This window comes from Manihot esculenta, chromosome 3, assembly GCF_001659605.2.
Source record: "Manihot esculenta cultivar AM560-2 chromosome 3, M.esculenta_v8, whole genome shotgun sequence".
Lineage (NCBI taxonomy): Eukaryota > Viridiplantae > Streptophyta > Magnoliopsida > Malpighiales > Euphorbiaceae > Manihot > Manihot esculenta.
The window spans coordinates 27,702,397-27,720,000 of NC_035163.2; the positions used below are offsets into that span (position 1 = coordinate 27,702,397).

General features: G+C 33.2%; 2 protein-coding genes across 4 annotated transcripts; both read right to left on the minus strand.

Moving 5' to 3' along the window:
• Positions 1–4,689: 4,689 nt before the first annotated feature.
• Positions 4,690–10,333, minus strand: LOC110611386 (ankyrin repeat domain-containing protein 13C-B). 3 transcript variants are annotated; one of them, XR_002487355.2, is made up of 3 exons: positions 7,949–10,333; positions 6,247–6,487; positions 5,188–5,325 (listed from the first exon to the last, which is right to left on the minus strand). XR_002487355.2 is itself a non-coding variant. In XM_021751682.2 (2 exons), the coding sequence occupies exons 1-2, from the start codon at positions 9,560–9,562 to the stop codon at positions 4,984–4,986; spliced, it is 1,956 nt and encodes a 651-aa protein (XP_021607374.1). In that variant the 5' UTR covers positions 9,563–10,333; the 3' UTR covers positions 4,690–4,983. The 3 variants fall into 3 exon arrangements, 1 of the variants encoding a protein (XP_021607374.1); XR_006350255.1 differs by lacking the exon at positions 5,188–5,325 and adding an exon at positions 5,351–5,931; XM_021751682.2 differs by lacking the exon at positions 6,247–6,487 and having other exon boundaries at positions 4,690–5,325.
• Positions 10,334–12,942: 2,609 nt separating this feature from the next.
• Positions 12,943–14,511, minus strand: LOC110612286 (chalcone synthase 1). The gene is made up of 2 exons (XM_021753028.2): positions 14,228–14,511; positions 12,943–14,147 (listed from the first exon to the last, which is right to left on the minus strand). Exons 1-2 carry the CDS (start codon positions 14,403–14,405, stop codon positions 13,156–13,158), a joined length of 1,170 nt encoding a protein of 389 aa, XP_021608720.1. The 5' UTR covers positions 14,406–14,511; the 3' UTR covers positions 12,943–13,155.
• Between the last annotated feature and the right edge of the window lie 3,093 nt (positions 14,512–17,604).

Consider the following 17,604-nt stretch of genomic DNA (forward strand, 5'->3'; position numbering starts at 1 on the left):
GTGGGAGGTCATGCTTTATATCCTAACAATTTCAATCTCCTTTAAAATTTTCCCAACTACTAAAAAAAGTGGATCTTTCCTTGCCTCGCTTTTTTCCTTTTCCTTTTTTCTAAATAATATATTTAAATGAAAAGTTTCATGTTTGAAATTTGAACAAAATATTTTTTTTTTTAAGGTTGCTCTCCTGTTAGTCTTGAACATTATACAAGGACGTGCTGTAGGATTAACCCATTACCTTTTAAGTGGAATTACTACAACATGAACATTCTTCTTAATAAGAATTATTGCAGTAGGATAATGGGTAGGAAGATTTGAAAGGCATTATAATATTAAGATTTTCAAAATTTAAGCAATGCCTCATTCGATTGAAAATTAAACCGAATCGAAATTAAAATTTTAGAGTTTGTAAAAACTAAATTAATTTTAAACAGAAATCGATTTGATTCAGTTTAATTCGATTCAATTTGATTGATTAAATTTTTTATTTTTAACACTTTATTTTTAATATTTTAAAATTTAATTAAAGTATTTTAATTTTAATTGTGGTCTAATATTTTTATATTATAAAAAATAATATACTATTATTACTAATCGATTTAATTTTATTAATTTTTTTATTAAAATCAAATTAAATTAAAATAATCAAAATTTTTAAAATAAAAACTGAATTGAAAAAAATAAAAATTTAAATTAAAATTTTAAATTAATTTAATTTAATTATTTTTTCGATTTAAATCAAATATTTATTCTTAATCATAATAGAATCCAAGCTTGAGAATAATACTATCGCAATACAATCAATATAAATATTATGTTTATTACAGCATTATTGTATCAATATAAATATTTTGTCTATCACACCATTGTTGTAAGAAATGCTTAAACACATTAGAGTTCTAATTTAAGATTTTTCGTCAAACTTTTAGTTTTTTTATATGCGAATATGGATCTTGTAATCAAACAAGGTAAATACTGTCTTTCTTTTTCTTTTTCTCTTTCTATATATATTTTTTTGTTAAATTCTTTTTTATATTATAATTATTTAAATGTGTCTTTCGTAACTCTATTTTTTTTCCATTTCCTACATCCATAATTATTCACTCTCTTGCTCTGCTTTCCCACCGGACCCACTTGTTCCATGTCCAATGCCATGTAAAGCATAGCAAATCAGCATGAGAAGGCAATATGGATCAGATGCCCATCAGCAATAAAGTTCTATAGCAATAATAAACTCCTCATTAAAATTGTTGCGATTTTATCTTGAATTCAATAATTATAATTTATATATATTATCATTTTAATTAAAAAAATTTAAGATTCAAAAATAAATCAATGTTGGCTGTGTTGTAGTATAGACCTTGCATTTGAGATTTTTTCGAAAATATAATCTATGTGATGATCTTTTAGAATCCAACATTGGTTATGAATGTATACATGTGTATTTACATATCACCAACAATCTTGTCAAAATTGTCGTTGATTTTGAATTAGAATAAATAAGAAAAAAATATATAGCAATAATAAACTTTTAAAAAAAAAGAAAGAAAAGGCTCAAAGAGGGAAAAGGTTTACAGAGCAACCCCATCTCCCCCTCTCCTTCCCTTCTTTGGTTTCACCTATTTCACCACTCTAATCATTGCTGAGGCACAGGCAAAAGAAAATAAAACAAGTGTCAGTGGGTGGAGAGTGTTACCATGATTAGCAACTTCTTATAATAACCAACCATCACAACCCCACCTCAGAAAATAGAGCTATTTGATTTCCATCCACTTTTTTAGATGCAAAGCAGAACACCATAATCATTTGGAGATAACCCACATACCATTTTAACATTATACGGATTCGCTTCATTGTTTTTCATTTGTTTGATCTGAAACAAGCCAATCCAATATTGCCCACATAGCTCCAAGAGACTGCTCGTAGTATCAAGAAATAGATAAAGAAAGTTCAACTTTGTTAACCGTACTCCTGGCGTCCTCGGCGCAGAATAGGTGCACAGCTCTAGTGCGCTCTTGCTATGCACCTTCAAGGAACTATAGCGACAGAGGGGAAGAAAACAACAGAAGCAACAATGCCAAGAAGCAAATTCTTGAAGACAAGACAGATGGGGTCATGGAAGAAATCACTAATAATGATGAATCACAAGGAGAAGAAAAGGGTAATCGTGGGAGCAACAGTAGAAGCTATGGGTCTACTGGGCCTCACATCGAACACCTACCTCTCAAGAGTAATCTCAAGAAAACTACAACAGTGGAAGAAATTAATCAATCAAGAACAGAAAAGAGGAAAGTGAGTTGGCCAGATGCTCACGGCAATGATATTGCTCATGTTCATGAGTTTGAGCCGAGGTAAAATCCTCTGTTCCTTCTATGATATGGGTTTCACTGTAGTGGATGATTAAAGCCTCGACATTATATCATACAAGAAATCATCAACCTTCAACAGTAATAAGACTGTTTTAATTCACTACTTTTTCTACCAGAAAAAGAATGTTAGGCTTAGAAACTTATATGTTATATATGGCCTATGGGACAGGCTTGCATGATTATTGAGCAACTTGGAATGCAAAATCATGAGCTCTTTTCTTGAATGAAATCATCAGTGGCTTGTCTTTGACATTTGCAAGTGATGGGTAGGTGCTAATTCAAGCTCTTAAACCAGAAGCCAGTCCTAGTTCTATGCAATGAATTGATTTTTTAGCTTAAAGCTACTTGTAGCATACACCAGGCATATGCTAACTTTTACTATCCGTTTCACTTCTTTCCATAATCTGAACAGCTTGTCTGAAGATGGGGAAATTGAAGGAGTAAGAAACTCTTGTATTTGTACTATTCAATGAAGCAAGAATTTCCCCAAGGTATGGCACATTGCTTCTCAATTGTAAATTTCAAAATTCTAATAATTACAGTATATTTTGTAATTTTTATTGGTTATCATATCATTTAGAACACAAACAACAAACTTTGAAAGCTTCCAATGCAATCTGCTCAAGGAAGGATGGGAACCGGATTTGAAAGGCATGCATGTATCCACAGTTGCCATTGTAAATGGTCATTATCTGTTTAAAAGGGACTCAGGACTGGGGACAACATGTGGGTAGAAACACAAAAACAGGAAGAGCCAGGAGAGGGCCCTAGCAAGGGAACATTTTGGGGTTTGCTGAAGTAATGCAGGCAGCATTTTTAGCAGTCAAATGTATGCATTATCATGCCATAAATAGTGGGTAAGGTGCATAATCTCAAGTGTCCCCTCAATGAATAGAGCAGTCAAATGAGTTCAAAATCATAACGAAAAGGAGGAATTATTCAAGTTTAATGCAGTTTATTGCCATCTCAAAAACTCTGTAATATTTTGGAACATAAATAGTTAAGTTGGTCTAAATACCACCCATCTTCTTGAAAGATGCCAAAGATCAAGGCTTGATTGTGAAGTTTGGTTTACATTTTACTCGCTTTATATACTATGCACATTCATTTATAAGAATCTAATGGGTGAGGAAAATGAAAAGTGCTAAAATGGATCTATGTATTCAAAAGCCCTACCATTTTAAATCAATTTGTTATTGCATCCTTAGCATAAGCACACGCTGCTTATTATTAGCTCATCTTTCATAGAGAATGACATATATGTTGCATCATCAATCGATGGATAGTGACCAAATATTTAATTCGCACTTGCTGGGTCCATTGCTTATCATGGTACTTGCTGCATGCCTCTGAGAAGTCTAAAAGCCTGAATACTCATAATTTAAAGCATTTTATCTCTGAGAAAAGGGAAGCCAGGCCAGGGGTTGCCTGCTCTAAAGTGAAACTAAGCAGACTTGCATTTGGATGGCCAGCCCAACCGAAAGTTTTCTAAAGACAAGTTGGTCAAGTATACATCTCATATTCATATACAATCATCAGCTGTTTCCCACAACTAGTGGTGATTGCCAACAATTTCCCACCTGGCTACCTTGAGAAACTACATAATCCCAAAAGTTTACAAATAAAAATATGTTACTTCCACCTAGAATTGTTTAAAAAAAAAGAAATATTTTTCTTTATTCCTTTGACATTTGACAGTGTCCACATTCCAGTCTCCTGCTGCAGTCGGACTGAAGTTGAACATTCAATTTAAAATTGGTAAAGAAAAAGCAAACTGTAAAGGAATCATTAAAATGAGGTCAAGTCCAACGTGGTGCAAGCAGTAGCTGTTTCTCTCTCTCCCACGCTCTCTCTTTCTTTTTTTTCCTTCTTTGAAATAACGGAAAAATTTCAAAAAAAAAAAAAAAAAACGTAATTTCATCAATTTTTTCCAATGAATTTTTCTTCTGTTGGCTGTTTGCTAATGATGATATGATACGATCGAATACTATTTCAATAAAAAATTAAATTAGATACCTAAACTAAATTATAGATTTTAAAATAATAAATATATAAAATTATATGATATTTTTTATATTTTTTTAACTGGAATCACATTTTATTTGGTTTGATCTAATTCTAATTAAATTTAACAATTTTTTTTTTCTAAATGAGAAAATTAAAATATGTATTTACAGAAGGAAAACCCACAAGTACCCCCTGCACAAACATGTAAGTGATCAAAACCATCAAATTAGCTGGAGAAGAAATTACATGAAATTAGGCTGTTAACATACTCTACATTTTTTGTCTGTCACTATTGTAAGAGTTAACAAATCAGTAGTAACATATAAGAAGTAAATGAATTAAAGCAATCTCAATGTGTACACATCTACTGATCAAGGCCAGCAATTGTTGCAAGAATTACAATATTCCTTTCTTTCTTTCTTTCCTTCCACCCCCCACAGCGATATATCAAACTTCCCTCAATCAAAGGGATCAAATATTTTTCAGTTACAGTATCATATAATTTCATGGTCTTATGAAATACGATTCCCTCTTCAGTACCTGCTGAGTTCTTCATGCAAGCTAAAACCAGTTTTACATTTCGATTCACTCGCAAGTTGCAACCGCAGCTTCAACGATTCTGAGTTTTTGCCTTCTTTGATTTGTTCTTCTCCTGCATTTTCTTTTTCTTTGCTTCAGCTGAAATCCATGTATAATCGGGAGGAATGACAAATGGGTCCTGAATGTTCTCTATCCTACTGCTAGATCCACCACCCGATGAACTAGGGCGGTGGTAAGGAGCTTTTATCCACTGAAACCAGGATGAACTCGACGGCTGTGTTCCTGCTGGACTTTCTCTTCCAGTAGCTGTAGGACTTGAAGGAGGCGTTGTGAATTCATCGAGTGGTTGTAATTCTTCGAACTTTGTGAATGTAACCAGTACTCTGATGGTGGGAACCACTGGGATAGCAACCTGAAAGTAATCAAGTATTGGTCAGAGAATTTATTAAAGAATACAATATAAATAAATAAAACAGAAAGCTCTTCTCTTGAAAAATAGACAGTTACTACATTAGAATGAACAACAATTTTACGAATTGTTACCCGAGTTTTTCTGACATATCACAACAGCAAAAAACAGGACAGACTCAGAAAGGAAGGGAAGAAGAGTTGCAGAGGTTCTGCACATCACTCAATCTTACTGGAGAAACTATCAAGTTGTCTTCCACTAAAGATGGTGTTAAAGGATTCATTGTTTCAAAGTTCAAACACTATCAACTATCATAACTCGGTCTGATTTCCCCCATTTTACTGATCAGAATGAGCCAACCAGGTCAAACTTACCAACTTCAGCTCAGTTTTAGCAATTTAAATTAATTTGTATCAAGTTCAGCTTCAAAAAAGGTATCTGGTTCAGAGCTACCTGTTTTGAGCAGCCAATCATAGAGGTCTAATAACTGTACTCCTAATTATGCATCCAAGCATAAAGCATAATGTAGTCAGATCAGCATCGAGTATCACGAATCCCAAATTTGAAGAAAAGCGAATGACAGACTAATTCCAATCAACATTCACAAACCTACATATAATCACAATGATGTTTAGATGGTATATGTGGATTCCAGTTCACAAACAGAACCCTAAGCATAACTAGCAAAGTGACATGACTGTTGCGGAAAGAATAACTTGAGGGCATAATTGTCAAATGTTTTCATTTTGGATGCAGAATCTAGGAAAAACAACCACTAATTTTTCCAGGGCACTGATTTAACCTTTCCTCCTGAGTGAATATTTATTCCCGGTCTGAAGTCTAAAAGGGAAGAACTTCATGTACGCTCTTTCTTCTCTAAGCAGCATAAACATCATACTGTAGCATAGCAACAGAGAAACTTACCATATTTCACCATAATAAATTATTATCCCTCAAATAAATTCCCAGCCAAAGCCAGCTCAACTACACCTTGACCCAAAATCAACCAGGTCCAGTCTCACAAACTAAGCCCCAGAAAAAAATTTGCTTGTCTTGATTGCAAGATTCCTGAAGCCTTTAATGTCTACAATATGGATTGCTGTACTCCCTCACTATCATCTTCCTAGAGGCTCCTAGTACCTCTAGCATATGTCCCCTTTTTCATCTGTATAAAAAAAAACTGATATAGATCCATGAAAAATAGAAGTTGTTAATTATTCCACTCCAAGTCCATAGACACTTTACGTTGGAGTGTGCACCCTTCAAAAGTCATAAAAGTTCTGACCCTAAATAACATCCAAAGAGCAAGATAAGGATTTAGCCCCATATTTTCTCATGTTGTTTGAAATGGATAAAGAAGCCAACCTTCAGTGACTCCTTTACCATCCTAGGAGGCAAATTACGTAAAGATGAAAATCCAAAAGCAACCCAACAATAAACAAGTAAATAATCAAATACTTCTCCTTGACACAGAAAGAACCTACTAGCCAGGAAAGAAATATTTCTACATCTCCTTCCTGCTCTAGTAGAGAATGGCAACATGAACCAGCTCCAAGGCCATCACTTATGGCGATTAGCATCTTACAAATCCTTAATTCACACATAATTCTATTTTTCCTTCAACTAAAAATTACTGTTGACAGCTACCTCTAGGAAAGGAGGGGGAAATACATATGTTTCAGGATAGAGATGTATTGCAATGGACTTACTAAGGTTTTCTGTACATTTGTTTTCCTCTTTTTACTCCGTATGCAGTTTGATATTGTCTTTGTTATTCTTTACAGCCATTTTGGTTATTTTTAAAGCCCAAGAAATTGTAGACGCCATTATTCTCAAGTGTGCACGAATTTCACATGGTATAACCATGCTAAGAGAAAATAACTACAGTTGCAGATGCCTTCAACCTAGCCTCAAGGTTTATAATTACCATTGTCAAAGACTTTGGAAATTTAGCATTTGGAGGGGAAGATGGCTACCATGCTCAATATTAGAAATAACAACCAATTTCAACTAACTGCTAATGCTATATGATTCGAGTGCTATGTCTAAAAGGAAAGTAAAATCTGGAAAATTTGTCTACACTCAACCTCCTAACTTTGTCACCACTATCCGAACTTTGGGGAGTTATCAGCAATTACCTCCAGCCAAAGAGGAAGATACAAAGAAAAAAAAATCATGGATGCATTCATCCATCATTATTATGACCATTCAAAATTACAATCAGGAATATCAACTCTTGGAAACCAAAGAAGCATAATCCTTGAATTGCCGAATATTACAGCCAGAGTAAGACACAAAGCTAGTGCACCATCTATAACAAAATATATGCACAGTTGCACACCTTGAAAATTTTGATCCTACAATACATACATTGCCACTGAAGCTTCAAAGAAAGCAATCATTTTCAGAAAGTTCTAGAGAAGGCAAAACACCACCAAACAAGTCATTTCATTGTTTAAACTCATTGAGAATATCAAGGTGCAGCCAACTTAAGCAGAAAGAAGAGAAGTAATTTGATACTAGAAAGTGGTTAATCATGCAATAATCAACAGATAATTAACTAAACTACAAGTTCCTTTACTAAAACTGTTGCACTGTCAAGTAGATGGAAAAGAAAGCATCATACCTTCACAGGAAAGGTTCCCATTGGAAGTTTGGTTGTAAGCAGCTCTCTTAAACGACGAATTGCCTTAACCTTATTTGCAAGGATGTCAAGCAATGGAAGAAGTTCCTCAGTTTGTAATGGGAAGTTTGGTGAAAGCCAGAGAATAGGCCTCAATCCCTTCTTATATTCATTCTCATGGCTTCCTTCCTTGCGCCGATTACTACTCTCAGTGCTCAAAGAAGCAGATGCCTTGGTATCTCTTCCTTTCCGGTGCTCATCCCTCACAACTATCTCAACAGAATGCCTTCCTGGTTTAATCTGACTACCGGATGGAGAGTCCCCTAATAAGTCGCTCACCTTCTCATCAACACAAAGGGAACTTCTTGGTGGAACAATTTTCTTCTGCCCTTCAACTTTAGAATCCCGCTTCCTCCATCCGCCAAACCACCCTTTCTTTTCCTGCTTAGTCTCTCCATTTCTACAACTATTTCCATCTTCAATAGGAATCTCCCTATGCTCATAACAGCTATGACGATGAGCAATAATCCCATCACCATTCTCACTGGTCAATTCTGATGAATCCAATTTAAGAGCGACTTCAAGTTGCCTTCTTTCTTCTTCTGTCAAAATGTCATTGAGCTCCTCACTCTCTGTTTCATTCTCATTGCAGGATGAGAAGAATTCATCATCTGTCATAGCTCCTGGAACCCTTCTAGATTTAATGCTAACAACCACATTGTGCATATCATAGACCTTTGCTTTCCATGGGCCCACCAGTTCTGTTTTTTCCTGCCGTCTCCAAGTCAACTGTGGCAAAAGAACTGCCTGGGTCACATCAATTCCTGGCCGGAATATATTGGTCTGAAACATGGCAGCCACCTCTTGCCGAACCTCTTCTTCAGTAGCTGGCGAACCAGCACCATCCAAAGCATTCATCACTTCCTTGTCCTTATGTGAGATCATGCAAAGTGATCCAGGAGGAACTTTCTCATCCTCAGATCCATCGCCAAGGAACAGTATACTCTGATCTGAACGCTGAATCCTAAAACCATCAAAACCAGCCAAAGTCATGTCTGCCCTCAAATTTGCACCTCTCTTCCAAATTTTGTATGTATCTGAAGGTGCAATCCTTGAAATGAAAGGTATGACAGAACTCTCAAAATGGAATGTAATTTCCATATAGAAGTCTCTCATCCTTTGCATGGTCCCCACCAAACGAGGCAACCTCCTACACCATTTTGCCCAAGCTAATGGCTGGTAATGCCTTACTATGATCATTGCTATCCCCTCTTCTCTATTGCAAATGGCTTCTTGAAGTGCACTCCATCCCTGCTCATTCTGCAAGCTCCAATCAGCACCAGCAACCAAAAGCATCTCAGCCGCAGTCTCATCACCTAGTTTGACAGCCAAGTGTAGAGGAGTGTCACGGTTTGGGACATCACGCCTATCAATGACTGCAGCGATAGTATCTGCCTTCTCTTCCTCGACCAATGAAACTGCCTCTGTCCGAATCTCGGCAGGGTCACAAAGTCGTGGAAGGCCAGCAAGTATCTTTCTGAGAGTGGCATAATCTCTCGTTGCAATGGCCTTATGCACGGGACTATGGGCATATTTGGAAATATCAATCCCCGCCATGCCTCAGCAGTATGTAGATGAAACCAGAAAACAATATACACAATCAAAACCTCAATTCAATCATCCAACACCAGAACTCAATTGGATAAGATTGCTAATCACCGCCCAAATTACAACCTAAAAGACCAGAAGGTAGCATAATCAACACCCATCAACTATTTGCTCCTATGAAATAAGAACCACTGAATTTCAATAGAAGCAATGGACCCAGTTCACACACTGGGTGCCAAGATGACGATATGAGAAATAACTAGCAATCTTGCCGGAACGAGAACCAGACTAAGTTCAAGTTTCATCCAGGCAGGACAGGAGAATAACAAATTGAGAAAGCTGCAGATATCCTCAAGAAGTACAAGCAAAGAATCTTGCGTGGCCCAAAGCAGGAAAGGGATCCAATAGGCACAAATCTCACCTCCTCATTCTTCTTCTTCTTCTTCTTCTTCTTCTTCCCTCCTCAAAGAAACCAAGATGCTGTACAAATAGACTCGAGCACCAAAACCCACGACACTCTCTTCCTCTGTCTAAAGATAGATCCTTGTGATCCAGTCCAGATCAGACAAACCCAAGAAAACATGCATGTGGGAGTGTGAACCAAAATTATAAAAAAGGAAGGAATAATTTAAAAAAACAATAGCAACAACAAAAACCCGAAAAGGATTTACGATAGAAAGAGCAGAGGAGGTGGGGAATCTGGTAAAGAAATAGAAAAGATATAGAAACAAGAAACGAATACAGGAAAGCTACAAAACCCCCATCACCCAACCGAACCCCAAAAAGAAACTGTACATATAAACGTAAAATTTTTATTTTTAGTTAAAGTACAGTTTAATCCCTCTAATTTAATAAAATATCTATTTTAATTCTTATATTTTTAAAAATTTATAATTTAATTCTTTATATTTAAAAATAACTATAATTTAATTTCTACTGATAACTTACCATTAATTTTTATAAAAAAAATCAAAATATCCTTAATCACAACCACCATATTTAGCATTGGCTAACAATAGATAGCGCAATAGGCTAGTGATCGAAGCGTTTCTATTTTTGGTAAAAATAGAAATCATACATGGTAATTGTATGCTGAATATGATAATTTTGAAATCATAAAAAATGATTGTTATACGATTTTGATAAATTGTACATATTTTTGAGATATCATTAATTTTGAGACTCACATATCTTTTCACTATAATGTTGAAAGCGGTGTTATTGATTTACGAATCCAATGTATGCTATGACAATCAATGAAACCGAGAGGAATTGATCTCTTTCAATTCTCATCAATAAAGAAGATGATCATTAATAGAAGAGTAAGAATTGCTCAACTTTCATTGTCTACCGATGCCTGATTAGGTCATGCCATTGATCGTCATGCAGTGACAATGCACGCCAATGTATCCTACCATTTGGATCACGATAATGGTGGATCACGGTAATGGTGTCTATTGATTATTGTAAACCAATTTTACAATATTTAATAAATTTAATATTTAACAGTTTAATTTTTCTAGTTTTTTTTTGTGAAAGATAGGAATTGAGGGTATTTTAATTTTTTTTTATAAAAATTTACGGTAAATTAATTCTAATTCTAACCATTGAGATTAAAATGTAACATTTTCAAATATGAAGGACAAATTTATATATTTTTAAAAATATAAAAATTAAAATAGATATTTTATTAAATTAGAGGGATTAAACTGTAATTTATCTTTTTTTTTTTTTCCTTCCTTGCTCATGTATTGCAAAAAAGTAAAAATCCAACAGGAGAATCAAAAGTTAAGCCTCTGCTACAGCTTACCAGTATTTCACAGATAGAGAAAAACAAAGTTCCAAGGTAATAGATAAAGGGCGGAGGCTATGGTTGATCAGTTAAACAGGACTGGAGCTGGAATTAGCAACAAGGAGATGATAAGTAACAATAGAAAAGTTATTTTCTTTCCATTTTAAAATCTTCCCTTTTCTCAGTCTTGCTTTTACCTTTCTTCCCTTTTAGTATTTATTGTTATTTTAAATGAGAGAATAATAAATAAATAGTAATAAAAGCACACACTGAGGAAATGTATAAGGAGACTGGTCATCCTTCACAGCCTCATAGGCGAGAGAAAGAGAGACAGCGAGCCCCTCTGCCCTGCGCAATAGAAAGAGAAGAGTCCAAAATCCTGCCTGTGGACCCCAGGAAATAAGGAACTTGCTTTCCTATTTCCGGAGGAATAAAATTCTTTTATTTTTCAAATGTAATTTCTCATACAACTAAAATATTATTATTAGTTAAATTTACACCGTTTGAATAATTGATGGGTATATATTTATTTGTGGAGAAATATTTTTTATTTTTTATTTTTCAAAGAAAACTCCAATTTAGTTAGAGACATTAGGTGCTGGAATAGAATTCAACTATGACAACCAGACTTTGTCTCTCTGACCCTACTTACTTTCATTTGAAACCATATCCATAAGTCCTCCATAACCCAATTATTACATTTCCTGTTTAAAATTAGGCAAGTTGGTCTAATACTCAATTTATATAATATATAAAAGTTAGTTGATTGCTTCCATTGCCATATGCTCTGTTGGAAGATATCAATGATTTTAATAGTTTTTTTTTATTTTTTAATAATAATTTATTAAAAATCAATAAGATTGAATTGATAGGCAATTTCTACCTATTATTATCCCCAAAGGCAAAGGGTTATATCACTAATCATAGAAACCAAATTCGTCTTTTATGATAAATTTTCTGGCCCTAATTAATGAGTTCATTATATATACATATGCAGAAAAAGAAAAAAATCATAGGTCAGTGTGATTTTGTCCCACTTGAAAGGGATTTCTACTTTCCTTTATTTTTTAAGCTTTTTGTAAGCTTTTGCGCCAGCTTGCAATGAACATAAGCAACAGACTACCACCACCACTAAAAACTTCGATTTTTCCTTTTTTTTTTTCCTTTCTTAATTTTCTTCCATTTCATTTATTTCATAAACAGGATTCTTATTGTAGGAACAGTTACAGTTGATTTCATATTCAAGTTTAATTAAATTTATTATATTTAAATTCAAAGTTATATTAAACTGTTTTATTTTAAATGTTAAATAATTTTTTTAAGTTTTGACTTTCAAGTGGTGCGTGTCGGTGCCGCCTTTTATGACAAATATAACTGTAACTAACTGGTGGGTGCCCCCAGGATTTTGGAACACAAATAATAGGATGCATAGACAACTTTTGGTACAATGTCGTATTAATGTTATTTAGCATAGCCACATATTCAAGAGTATAACATAACTCTTATGACAAATGTATATATATATATATATATATATATATAACAAACCATGTTTAAAAAATATATATAGAGAAGAAATTATGGTAAAAATATATTATTTTGCTTGTGAAATAAAATGGTGCATTTATTATTAACTATATGGTTTTTTTTTTGAAAGTGCAATTACTACAAGGTAAAACCTGGATCCAAACACAACAATTTCATCACAATGAACAAAGCAGAAAATAAAATAAAATAGAACCCATGAAAGTAGAAATTATAGAAGTTGACCATGCAGGCCAACATCAGCTCAGCTCAGTAGCCTCTCTAATCAAGTGGCCACGCTGTGGAGCACCACAGTTTCAACTGTGAGCCCAGGCCCAAAACCAAATAGAACACCCCACTCAAGCCCTTCTCCAGTGGTTTTAAGCCCATCTTCAGTAGACTTCTTCCTCATCTCATCCAAAATGAACAGCACACATGCACTCGACATGTTCCCGTAATCAGCAAGAACGTGCCTTGTGGCTCGTAGCTTTTCGGGCTTTAGCCCCAGCTTGACCTCTACTTGATCAAGAATTGCAGGGCCACCAGGGTGAGCAATCCAAAACAGAGAGTTCCAATCTGAGATTCCCAGTGGCTGGAATGCTTCCACAAGCGACTTCTCTATGTTCTTTGAGATGAGCCCAGGAACATCCTTCAGCAGATGAAATGTAAGCCCAACTTCTCGGAGATGTCCGTCTATAGCTCCGTCGCTGTCTGGAAGAATGGTTTGTGCCGCAGAGACAAGTTCAAACAATGGCTTCTCCACTTGGGGCACTGGATCTGCTCCCACAATGATAGCTGCTGCACCATCGCCGAACAAAGCTTGGCCTACAAGACTATCAAGGTGTGTGTCGCTTGGGCCACGGAATGTCACGGCTGTTATCTCGGAGCAGACAACAAGAACTCGAGCACCTTTGTTATTCTCTGCGAGATCTTTGGCGAGGCGGAGCACAGTTCCGCCTGCGAAACAACCTTGTTGGTACATCATGAGCCGCTTCACCGATGGGCGGAGACCCAAAAGCTTAGTTAGCTGATAGTCAGCACCAGGCATGTCTACGCCACTAGTCGTGCAAAAAACCAAGTGGGTGATCTTGGATTTTGGCTGGCCCCATTCTTTGATAGCTTTAACAGCAGCTTCTTTGCCTAGCTTTGGTATCTCGACCACCACTATATCTTGTCTAGCATCCAATGAAGGAGCCATATATGCACAGATATTGGGATTTTCTTTCAAGATATCCTCAGTCAAGTGCATGTATCGCTTCTTGATCATAGATTTGTCACCTGAAACATGACCAAAAACATTCAAATCTTTTCTGTTCTAATATAATTTTCCCTGTAAAAATGAAAAAGTATAGACTTACACATGCGCTGAAACTTCTCTTTAAGCTCCGTCTTGTGCTCACTATTGGTGATCCGAAAGTAGTAGTCAGGGTAGGTGCTTTGATCAACACAATTGGTAGGAGTTGCTGTTCCGATGGCCAACACAGTGGCCGGACCTTCCGCCCGTTGAGCCTTGCGTACTTCATCTACAGTCACCATTTTCTTTTAATCGAGGAAGTTGAGGTGATGGAGAACTGGAGGTAGACAACAAGCTCCCAATAATGTTGGAGTTGTATTGCCTATGACAGAAGCTTATCAGAAGACATAGAGGTTTTATACACAAATTAAAGGAAGCGGTGAGATAGATGGTGAAGTAGAAAGTTAGCTAAAGATCACGTGCATACCTTAATCGCTAGCTCCAACAAATTGCGACTACTAGAGCGCCCGTTGGCACGTGAAGTGTGGGTTTGGTAAGGCTATGCATTAAGTGAAACACTTCGGTACACTTATGACTCGCCCAACATAGGTCCAAACTGGTTCACATCAAAATTAAATAACATCTATTTATTAGTATTTTTTTTAAACTTTTTTTATCGTAACAAAATATTATCTTTATATTATAATTAATAAATAAATTATTATAATAATTATTTTATTTTATTTTATTTGTAATCCCTTATTAATTATTTTTAAATAATAATTTAAATCATATTTTAATAATAATAATTTTATTGTTTTAATAAAATTTAATATTTTCATTTTATATTAAAGATAATTATAATTAAAAAATTAATAAAAAAATATTTTTTTAACTAAAATAATCATTTTTTAATTTTATATATTAAAATAAAATAAATAAAAATAATAAGACGATGGAAATGTTTTAAATCTATAATAATTAGACAATAATTATCCATACATTAATATTATTGTTAGCTTATATAAAGCTCAAGCTAATATTAATAACTATTAAATTATATATTAATAGTTAAATTTATGTATTTATTATATATATTTCTCCTCATCTCAAAAAAAAATTAATTTACATAAATTTAAAAAATATAGTGAAATAGTTAAATTTAATAAATTTAAATTCTCTTTATTGATATAATTTTTATTGCTAATTTATTATTGAAACTATAAATTTTACTTTTTTAAATATATATTAAATTGAGATATATTTAGAAATCAATTAGTAAATTACCATTTGAAAAAAATTCCACAACACGAGACGGATGAATTAATCAATTTAACATAAATTTTAATGTAGTTATATTATTTAATACAAATAATTTAAAATATTTTTATACATATATTATTTTAAAAAATAATTTAGTATTATTGAAATAAACACTCACGATTTTATTTTAATCTGGTGATAAATATATATAAATAAATTTGAGAAATTTCAGATTCTAATATTCAGTTTTCAATTCTCAAATACCCATTTAAAAAAATAAAAAATTATTGGAGCAGGTTTGTGGAAGAATCAAACAAAGAGTGGTTATGGATCTTTTTCCATTTTTAAAATCCAATTATTGTAGCTCATTTAATATTTTACTTATTTACATGAGCACTGTTTGGCATTCATTGATTATATTATGCATAAAAACATTTGAAAGTATCTCTTTTTATTTTAAATATAAATGTTTTTATATTTAATTAATCAACTAAATATATATTTATAATTTAATATTTTTTATTTACCAAACATGATCTAATAAATATACAAATATATATTAAATCTTTAATTTCGTACTTTTCTTAATCCCTCACATTCCAAAAAAGAATTAAGTAGTTTATCTAACCTCCTCCTCCACATTTCGTGTTGGCTCCCACCTACCACAAAAGCCGCACAAAGACCCATAACAGATTTGGCAATTTCTGCGGCAAACTCACATTAAACGGGTGTGGAGTTTAATTTTGGACGGAATGATTCTGTACTTTTCACTTTATTACCTATTTTATAATTTCTCAATATATATTATAATTTTTTAAAGTGAGTAAATTATTATTATTATTATTATAGTCAGAGATTTTTGTTGGATGATCAGCTCATAGCTGTAGCGTTTTGCAATAAAATAGGATCATCGGACAGAGTAGTTTATATAGACGACACACCAATTTACTGATTATAATAATAAAATATATAAATTTTATTTTATATTATAAAATTTCTTTAATTTTTATTTAAATAATATAAAATTTTGTTTTATTAATAATAGCAGATTTTTATATTAATGTACTGACATTGTCATTTATTAAATTATATACATATATATTCTCTATTATATATGATATTTTTAATTTTTGAAAAATCAATCCACTAATTTGTTTGATTTCTCGTTGGAAATAGTAAAATTTAATAAAATATTAGAGATGAAAGATAAGATGTATAATTTTAATTTAACAAGTTTCATGATTAGTAAATTAATCTTATTTGATTTTTTATTTAAAATATTAAAAAAATAATTAAATAATAAAAATGAAAGATAAAATATATATTTTTAATTTAACAAGTATTATAATAAATAAATTAGGCTGATTTTATATATTTTATTATTAAACTCACAAATTAATGTAACGTCTCTGTAAATTATCCGATGAACCACGAATGGAAACGTGGGCCGGAGTGATTTTGTTTGGCTACAGGGTTGTGGCCGAGCATCATATGGTTTGCGTGCCCTGAGTTTCGTACGATATCAGTGGGAACATTTTCAAGTTTTACCCACAAGCAGCTGCGTTTAAGCACTGTAAAGAGGATTGTAAGTTTTTTTTTTAAAAAAACTTTTATTTTGTTATTGGTGAAATGTTAATTTGTTTTTGGGATTTAAAAAAAATAAATAAATAAAATAAATGAATCCAAATGAATTTTTAGTGCTTTTTGACTCATAGGTGTTAGTTTGGAAAATTAATAATAATAATAAGAGGTGCTTTATTTTGTGACCCTAACTAGCGGGTAGATACTAGATAGGACTTTGATACAGACTTGTCTTATTTGTGATTGAGACATGCGATTTGCGCTAACCGAGCGTGAAAGCTTAGCTTGCTATTACCGGTGTCAAGCTATTAATAAACTACTTTTATACTTGGTTCGATTTGAAAAAATTTAGTTAAGTTCGAATTAAAATTTAGTTAAGATGTTAATAGTTACATTTTAATCAAAATTTTAATGCTCCATGCATCAAATTACAAGTGATTTTAATACTTAATGAGGAAAAAAAACTTTTAAATCATTAAATCAACTTTTTTCACTATTGCTTCTCTCTACTTTCCTTTTTTTTTGTGCACAAATTTTCTTGGTTATATATAACTTTTTAATATACAATGGACTCATGATTTTTTTGCCAATTTAAAATTGTAGTTAAAGAGAGTGAGTAAACTTAAACTATAGAAATTTAAGTTATTAAAAAAATGC

What these genes read in the sequence shown, in the direction of transcription:
- LOC110612286 (XM_021753028.2), bottom strand. Translation starts at nt 14,405, where the DNA reads ATGGTGACTGTAGATGAAGTACGCAAGGCTCAACGGGCGGAAGGTCCG. An exon ending in AGAGAAGTTTCAGCGCATGT is followed by an intron (nt 14,148 to 14,227) that starts GTAAGTCTATAC and finishes GTCATGTTTCAG; the next exon opens with GTGACAAATCTATGATCAAG.
- LOC110611386 (XM_021751682.2), bottom strand. Translation starts at nt 9,562, where the DNA reads ATGGCGGGGATTGATATTTCCAAATATGCCCATAGTCCCGTGCATAAG. An exon ending in TGGGAACCTTTCCTGTGAAG is followed by an intron (nt 5,326 to 7,948) that starts GTATGATGCTTT and finishes GATTACTTTCAG; the next exon opens with GTTGCTATCCCAGTGGTTCC.